General features: G+C 56.9%; 1 protein-coding gene across 4 annotated transcripts in view; it reads right to left on the reverse strand.

Annotated features, from left to right (window-relative positions):
• MIER2 (MIER family member 2) overlaps positions 1-23 on the reverse strand; it is a 15,731-nt gene extending 15,708 nt beyond the window's left edge. For all 4 annotated transcript variants that reach the window (XM_027704556.1, XM_027704555.1, XM_027704557.1 and 1 more), the window contains exon 1: positions 1-23. In XM_027704556.1, coding sequence (XP_027560357.1) covers positions 1-7 — 7 coding nt within the window. In that variant the 5' untranslated portion in view covers positions 8-23.
• Positions 24-8,549: the final 8,526 nt, after the last annotated feature.

An 8,549-nucleotide genomic window follows, 5' to 3' on the forward strand; every position in this document is an offset into this window, starting at 1 on the left:
CCGCCATGGCCGAGCGCGAGCGGCAGGGGGCGCGGTCCCCGGATGCGGCGGCGGCCGCTCATTGGCTGCGGCGCCTCGGGGGCGGGGCCGGGCCCGGGGGCGTCCGAGGGTGCGGGGTTGGGGTCGCGGGTTCGGGTCCCGGCGGGGCCGGACCGGGCGGGGTCTGGGGCAGGGCCGGGGGTCGGGGCCGGGCGGGGGTCCTGCCCCGCCGCGCCGGCACCGCCCGGAGGCGCCGCCGAGGAAGGGGAGCGGCGGTGGCCGCAGGAGCGCTCCCCGAGCGCCGGCCGGGCGGCTCTGGCCCGGGCAGCGCAGGGCCCGGCCGGGGCGGGCGGCTGTAAAGGCCCAGGGAAGGTGCACAGCTCCGCCGGGGCCAGGCCTCAGGAACACACCGGGGACCACACACGTCAGAGGAAAAACAGCGCTTACAACCCCAACCTGTGCCTTCTTCATGGATCACAAAACTTGAGAATCGTCAGGAAACACCTTCAGTGATGCTCGTGGGGCACCTGGTTGATAAAAAGTCACTGCATCTCATTTAGCAGTTACACAAGAGGGAGATCAGGGTGGGAGCCCAGGGGTGGTCCATGCCTCACAAGGACTGGGATGTAAACGCTGTCTCATGTTTCCTTGCTGTGGCTGTGCTTGGAGGACCCCAGGGATGCACTTGTGGAAGCTGCTCGATGGGCCTTTCCAGTTCTGTTTAAGTGATGATGACCACATGCTTCCAGAGAGCAATCCTCCAGCATGCTTTGTCCTTTAGTGTCCCCCATCTCCAGGGCTTCCTGTGGCAAATGGCCCTGCCAGGGAGCCCCAGCCCCTCAGGGACCCCCCAGGCCCCTCAGGGACCCCTGGCTGGGCAACAGGGCAGCGCTTCCCTCACAGTGTTTGGTGACGAGCTGCCAGTGCCGCTGGCAGGATGCTCAGGGACATTTACCACAAGATCTCACCATTTGATCAGGTCCTGTGGGTTGTCATCCCGCTCACGCCAATGCCTGTGCCTGGATCTGCAGCTGTGGAGCTGTGCTTGTGGAAACCTCGTGCTCAGTTGCTGGGAGCAGCCTCCTCACCCTGGCAGTTGGCTCCGTGCTGGGTTTCAATCACACTTTTGAGCTCAGGAAGCAAAGTGTTATCAAGTGCTTCTGAAGTGGTGGTGGCCCTCGAGCTGAGAACCAGAGCACTTCACCAGGCCTTTGTTCCATTGCTCAGAGCTGTCTGGCTCTTCTGAAAGTACTAGCAGCTTGCAGATGCTGTTTGTTCAATTAAAAGAGTAACCTTGTCTCTGGCTTCAGAGAAACGTATGCAAAAACTGCTTTCTGCCTTGCTCCCAGCAGTGCATCCAGGTGTTCTGTCGCCACAAAAAGCAGAAAGGTCAGGGTTTTGAGTCAAGGCTTGGGGTTTGGGTCAAGACCTGGGGTTTGGTTTAAGGCCTGGGGTTTGGGGTTAAGGTCTGGGGAGAGGTCTCCTTGTTATTGAGAGTCTGCCCTGGAGCAGTGCCCCTGCCAGCTTCTGCTGCTCCATTTAGTGCTTGCAGTGACAACTGCCCGGCTGAGTCTCTTCAAGCAGCTGCACTTCCCTGAGGGAGCAGTGAAACACTTGCATACATAAATTTCTGTCCCCAGAGTGACCAGCACACATCCTGCAGCCCTGCCAGGCTCTGCAGGCAGCGCATCACCCGTCCTTGGAGCTGGTCAGTGTGTGAGCTAAGACAGCCCTGCATCAGTACCCTAAGTCAGAGACATTAGTGCCTGACGTCCACTACTTTGAGATTTTCAAAGGCAATAAAAAAAGCCTGACAGGCATTGGAATATCAGGTGGTTCACGCTCTCCAGGTGTTTGTGAGTGATTAGTCATGACACTCCTGAGAGCAGCAGTTCTACAGTTGCTGCTCCATGGACAAAGACAACAAATCACAGAAGGTTGAAGTGGCTTTGGCTTAATCTGGGGCTGATTTGCCTGCAAAACTGCCCTGTGTCCTGCCCTCCTTTCTCTCCTCCACCTATGCCCTGCCTATTAAGCAATGCTGCTTCTTGGAAAAGCTTTGCAGCCCTGAGACGAATGGCAAACTCTTTTTCACTTGATGCAGGTCAGCCATGGGGTGTTCAGCTACAAGGGGTTGTAGATATAAACAAGTTTACATGGGTTCAAAAAGGAATGTTGACAGGAAAAAAATTGCATCAGTATTGGCAAAGGACTGACCCATGTGTGGGAAGGGGGAGGTTTGTGTCAGGCTGTGAGAAGGGGGAGGTTTGTGTTGGGCTGTGTTGTGCCACAGGTGCAGGGTGGGCTCAGTGCTGAGGAGGGCACAGAGCTGCTTGGACAAGCTCTGACCATAAAGAAACTCCGAGTTTCCGGTTGGTTGAGGCTGTTGACAGACATAACATCTTCAGTGCTTAACAAAGCAGCTGTGAATTAGGCTTTAGAGAAGCACCAGTTTTCACAAATGCTAGATGGAGCTCTGCTACTCACAAACACCACGCTCCCGCAGGCTTTCAGACAAGCGTTTATACTTCCGAAGGTGTTCGTGTCTCAGGATCCCCCGTGGCTGTCAGCTGTCCAACACAGCTCACAGGGGCCTTCTCCAGGTTCGCTGAGGCAGTAAGGCCAGGTGACAGGATGGGTGGGTCAAGGTGAGTCTCATGGCTACAGAGTTCCATTCTTGTCCTGTTCTCCTCCCTCTCTTCTTCCACTTCAAGTCGTCACAACCTACAAATGTGATTTATTTACAGTCAAAATACCATATCGTGGTCTCTGCAGGGCTCACAAAAATAGGTGCAGTATCTACAGATGTAAATTCAGTGCATCCCACTAGGGATGAGTCGGGAGAGTCAGATAATGCCCAAGCTGCCATCCCGTGTGCTGGAACACCAGCTGGCACTGCAGGGGCAGGCAGGAAGATGTGGTTTGACAGCAGCTCGAATAGACACGCCAAGGGTTTGCAGTTTCTCAGCCTTTGCGCTGGCACAGCTGCCACATAAACCACCCATGGGATGGTGAATCCTTTCAAGATGTCGACGTTCTGAAAAGGCCAGGGCTGAGAGCACAGGGATGTCTTCCCTCGCACACCCTGTCGACTGGTAACAGCCAGAGGTCCACCCGAGGGGACGGCAATGCCACACAAAGCCTCTGCTGCCGAGGGACACACTGGCAGCTCACTGGCATATCGTGCAGTGCCCCCCTCACCTGCTGCTTCCCCAAAACTGCTCAGCTCCTGTGGGATCGATCCTGCAGCCTGTGAAGCTCCTGCTTTTGAAACATATGCTGAAGGCAAATATTCCTTGCTGGTGTCAGTAATCAATAGCAGGCGTTTGACTAAGGATGCGTGGAGACCAGCCATGCCTGGACTCGGGCACCTGTGCCCCTGTGCCATGGTGCAGAGTGTTCCCAGGAACCCCTCATCAACCCAGCTGGGGGGGCTCATCCCCAGCCAGCCTTGAGCCTGTCTCCACCAGCCCTTGGCCAGACACAGGTATGTGTGTACCTGTGCACATGTTCCTGAGTATCCCCACGCACTCACCCCTCCAAACACCCCCTCCCCCTGTGCCTGGGGGGCTGCTTGTGTGTCACCCCAAGCTGCTGACACCAGGAGGGAGTTAAACGAGGGAGCACTGATGAGGAACTCATTAATTCTGGTGCCTGTCAGCCTCACAGGAGGACAAAACACTGCATCCTTCTGGAGCAGGGGGATGCAGTGGCAGGACTGGGAAGGAGCAGTCTGGCCATCCTGCACCCCTGTGTCCTGACGTACAGCTTGCATCCAGCCCCATCTTCCCCTGGCAGATGACCCAGGAGGGGTGGGAAGGTTGCAGGGTGGATGAAGGCTGCTGAACATGTGGGTTATCAGCTGGGTTTGTGCAGGCAATGTATCCGCCACAGCTGCAGCCTCGCAGCAGCGGCTCTCTGGGGTTTGAAGGGGCACACAGAGCAGGGATGTTACCCTCCTTTCCAGCCCCACACACCCAGAGGTGCCTCAGCACGGCTGGTGTATGACTGTGTGCCCATATGCAAGCGTGTGTCGGTGCACGGGGTGGCACGTTCACGGGCACCAGCACGTGTTGCTCCAACTGCCTGGACACCGGCAGAGGCTCTGGTGGCGCCTGGCAGCATTCCTAATGAATTCAGTGATGCCCTTCACATCAAACAGCCACAGGAGAAGGCATTTTTCAGCCCCATCTTTATTCAACGCGCCAAATACGCCACTCCCATGCCTCACACTTGCAAACGTCTTGTTCGCAGCTGCAGCTTCAAAAGGACCAAGGGAGAAGGAGTGGGAGGCTGTGAGGGAGGCAGGGAGCGAGTTGGGGCTGCCTGTGGTCACCATCCCCCGTCAGGGAGGAGCTAAGACCCCCGGACAGCACCGCAGCTCTGTTCCTCTGGGGTGCCCACAGCCAGCCACGCTGGACCTGCCTGTCCCCAGCCACCCTGCAGAGCCACGCGAGACGCCTTGGACAAGGTCTGAGGCTGGAGGCCAAGCAGAGGGGCGGGAGGTGGATGGAGGGCAAGGGAGTTCTGTCCTACTCAGAGCTGCCTCTGCCTCCTCCTCTTCCTCCCTGCTCCACTTTCAGCCCGCGCCATCCATCTTGCAAGGCTGAAACCCAATTACCGTCCCAGGGAGGGGGTGGTGCAGCGGCAGAGATGTCCATTAGCCTCGGGGATGGAGATGGAGCGATAGGAGCTCTAATGGCCTCTCCAGGAGCCCTGATGGCAGCCTGGCTGCCCCAGCTGCACGGGTTGACCCCAGAGCAGTTCAGTCCTGGTTTGTGGCCCTCGGCGGGGATCACGGTGCAGATTTGGAGCCATGGGCGTGCACACGTGTGTCTGTGTGTGCTTGCACGACTTAAAGCCACTCCAACACCCACAGGAGCTGCCCCAGTCATCTTGACTGTAAAGCAGCCCAGAGCTGTTTCCTTCCCACCTTCACTTGTCCCGCTGGAAGGAGGATGTTTGGTGGAGCAGCCTGCTGAGCTCTGAAGTTTAATTAACCCTGTCTACCCCCTGCACAGCCTTCCCTTCCTCTGTTCAAATGCCACAAATGATCCTATGCAATTACTAATCTGCAGAAGGAAAAAAAAAGATTCCACATTTAATTGCAGAACGTAAAGATATTACAGGGTCATTAAAACACCATGAATATGGAAATGAAATCCACAGGCATCCATGCAGATAATGGCAGGGAAAAGGGAGCCACAGGTGAAGCTGAAAGGTGGAAAGGTCACTTCCATCTGGATACATCATTAACCCCCTGCTCCAGACAATCTTCAAGGAACAGTGAGGGGGATCTCGGGTGTTCTGGCCTCATCCCATGAGACCAGCAGCAGGGGGAGGGTGGTGCCGTCTGGGCAGAGGCCGAGCAGAGAGGGCTGACCTTTGCTTCAGGCTCTGGGGATCGGCCTCTGCAAAGATGCCTCGAGTCTCTGCCAAGGCTGGTCTGTGGCTCGGGCACCCGCAGGACCCAACAGCACAGGGAGGGATGCCAGGATGGTTTAGCTCTTCAGGGCTTCTTCCCACTCCAGGGCAGCTGTGGGGCCACGATCAGCCCTCTGTGTGCCTGGGGCTCGTTACCGGGCGGATCCCAAAACTTCGTCTCTCCTCCGCTTGGGCTCCCTCCCGCTGAGCACTCTGACGGCTCGACACTGACGTGAGCTGCCAAGCGGAAAAAATTAATAGGGGCCTCACTAATTGGAGCTGAGACACCAGGAAAGGGAGGCAGAGCTGCATGGGGCACTCCTGCCAGGAGGGCAGGGTGGCTCTGACAGCCCGGCTGCAGCTGGGGGAGGGGGTGCAGTGGTGGGTGGTGTTGGAGTCAGTGGCCAGGGTGGCAGGAGCCGCGGCCATCTGGACTTGTGGGCTGTTGGTTATGCCCAGGGTGCTGCTGTGCTGCTGTGCCTCTGTCCTTGCAGCCTTTAGGACATCCCCAAGGAGCTGCAGCCCCCGGCATTTGGGCCCTGTCAGCTGCTGCTGCGTGATGGGAGGGCACGGCGAGGAGGACACGGTGCTGCTGGGACACCTCCTGACCCTCGGGACCCCCAGCACAGCACTGCAGCACTCTCCTTGCTGGGCTGCCAGAGCTCCCCTGCTCTCCCAGCAGCAGCTTTTGCTTCCAGGGAGAATGTGAGGAGAAGAAAAGCAGATTAGAGTTATCGCTGCATCTCCACTCTGAGCTGAGAGCTAAATGTCAGATCGCATCTGACACAGCTCTGAAGGGGAGATGAGGAGTCCTGGCGACCTCCTTGCTGCGGGGGGCACCTATGGGGGTGCAGGCAGTGGGGCTGGAGGCTGGGCACCAGCCTTCCCCCAGGAGCAGGTTGGGGAGATGGCCGGCTTGGGGTCCAGCTGCCTCATCTAGCTGGCAGAATCCCAATCACAGCCCTAGAAACTTTCGTCCTCTGGTTCCCATGGAAACAAGGAATTTTCTTCTCTCCAAAGTTGACCCATGTGCCTGCACTGTCTGCCCAAGTCAAGCCCCTACACCAGAGCCCCACGGGAGGACGGTTTGGTGGGAGCTGCTGGTCCAGCTGGTGTGGTGCCTTTGGCTGTGTCTGCGGAGCAAGAGCCTGGCTGTGGAACTGGGGGCAGCACAGACCCCCTGCACATTGCAGTGCCAGACTGGGTTGGCCTGATGGGTGGAGAGGGGCCAAGGAGGAGGATCATTACCTGCTCAGCATACCCTGTCATCCTCCACACCTCCACGAGGGAAAATGAGCAGGCTGCAGGGAAAACAACCCAGCAGAGTGACCAGAGGGACCTCGCTCCAGCCCCAGCTGTTGTGCAGTGTGAGCCCCTGTGACTGATGGCCACACAGCAGGAGCCAGCTCCACTTTTGGCTCCAGCTGGGAATGACGCTTGGGGGAGTGATTTGAGACCGTTCATCAGCAATCAGAAGGTCTCAGCTCTCTGTTCACCTCTGGCAGGAAGATGAAATCAGAAGGTCTCAGCTCTCTGTTCACCTCTGGCAGGAAGATGACGGCCCGACACCCGCTCTGATGAAAGGAAAAGCTTTCTCCATCCACCAGCCCTCAGAAGTGCCCCAGCAGCAGCTGTCAGGGCTGTGTCCCTTGTGCAGGTGTGGGGCCACTTGCCCTGCAGGCAGTGGTCTCTGTCAGCAGAAGCAGTGTCTGCCCTGACCTCCTGTGGGCTGCCAGGAATGGGCACTGAGCACCAGCCCTGTGGCCACTGAAATCCTGGGAGATGAGCTCCAGGAGCTTTTCCATGGGGTAAATGTGGAGGAGTCAGGTTTAGGCAACAATGACTAAAACTAAGCCTCAGCAAAAATTAACTCCAAAGAGGGGAATGTTCCAGGCGCTGCCATTCGCTGTTAGTAAAAATAAACCTGCAGGTTAAACACAGCCTTCTGCTCCTTGGTGCTCATGTGCTGGATCTGAGAGCTTCCTCCTGCTGGAATGTTTAAAAGTATAAAATCACTGATGTCCAGTTCTGCCCTGCCCTGTTGTGCATCACCCTTGGGGCTGGGATGGGGTCCCCAGGGCCCCTCAGTACTCGGGGCTGCATCAGGGCCAGCGTCACCTCATGAGTGCTGAGCCCGAGGTCCGGTGAGCACTCGTTTCACATCCAGGAGCTACAGGGAGCTGGAAGCATCGGGTGGTGTTTGAGGCTCACTGGAGACCTGGCAGGGCCTGTCCCTGCACCACCAGCACTGGTGTGACTCTCAGCCACACAGCTTTTCTCCCAGGGCCAGCTCCTTCCCTCTGCCTGCCACTTGCGCCGGGGTTTTAATTAGTGCTCCTCTGTATATTCAGCAAGCAGGAGCCCGGAATGGAAATGTACAGGTGTCCCCTTGATCCAGTTTCCATGGTTGCCACATCGAGGTGGGGGCTACAGTATTTTTTTATATTTAATAATTTTATTACAGTAGCTTCAATCCATTGGCAAAGAAGAGAAGGGGGAGAGTATGGGGGAATAAAAAACGCTGGATGAAAAGGCCATGTTCCTGTGGCTGGGCTTGTTTGCTGTAATTCTTTTTCTCTTATTAGCAAGTGCTGTTTTCCAAGATGCTCAAAGTCCAAGAGCTCGCTAACGAGATCCCAGCTCTCACTGACGTGGGGGGGAACAGCCCAGGCAGCCACGCTGGAGCCGCACAAATGCCCGTGGGGCCACGCCAGAGGTTGAGGGAGAGGAGCAGGATGTCACCACTGAATTGTTTAGCTGTGACCCTGCCTGTGCAAGATCCTCTCTGTTTACCCGGGGAGGGGTTTGGGGGTGGGGGTACAGTTTTTTTTTTGCAATGGGCATTAAAAATAATGCAGAAACGGCACGGGCCCAGGAAAAATCTTCTCTCCTTGTGCTGCACCGTGCGGCTCGGCTTGCCAAGTGCGTGGAAGAAATTCCCTCTCCTCGTCGCGCTGGCAACGTCCCGCACTGTGGCAGGCAAACACACACGCCGAGCCACGGACCTATTAGTCACCAGTAAATGTTCTTTTCTCTCCTGTTTTGTTTCCCTTAAGCTTGATGTTTTCCTCTCCTGCTGCCCCAGCCTCATCAGGCTGCAATTAAAGCCAGGAATCAAAGCTGCATGGTGCAATTAAAACGCAGGA

The sequence above is a fragment of the Neopelma chrysocephalum genome, unplaced genomic scaffold, assembly GCF_003984885.1.
Source record: "Neopelma chrysocephalum unplaced genomic scaffold, ASM398488v2 Primary Assembly neopelma1_283, whole genome shotgun sequence".
NCBI classification, from domain to species: Eukaryota; Metazoa; Chordata; class Aves; order Passeriformes; family Pipridae; genus Neopelma; species Neopelma chrysocephalum.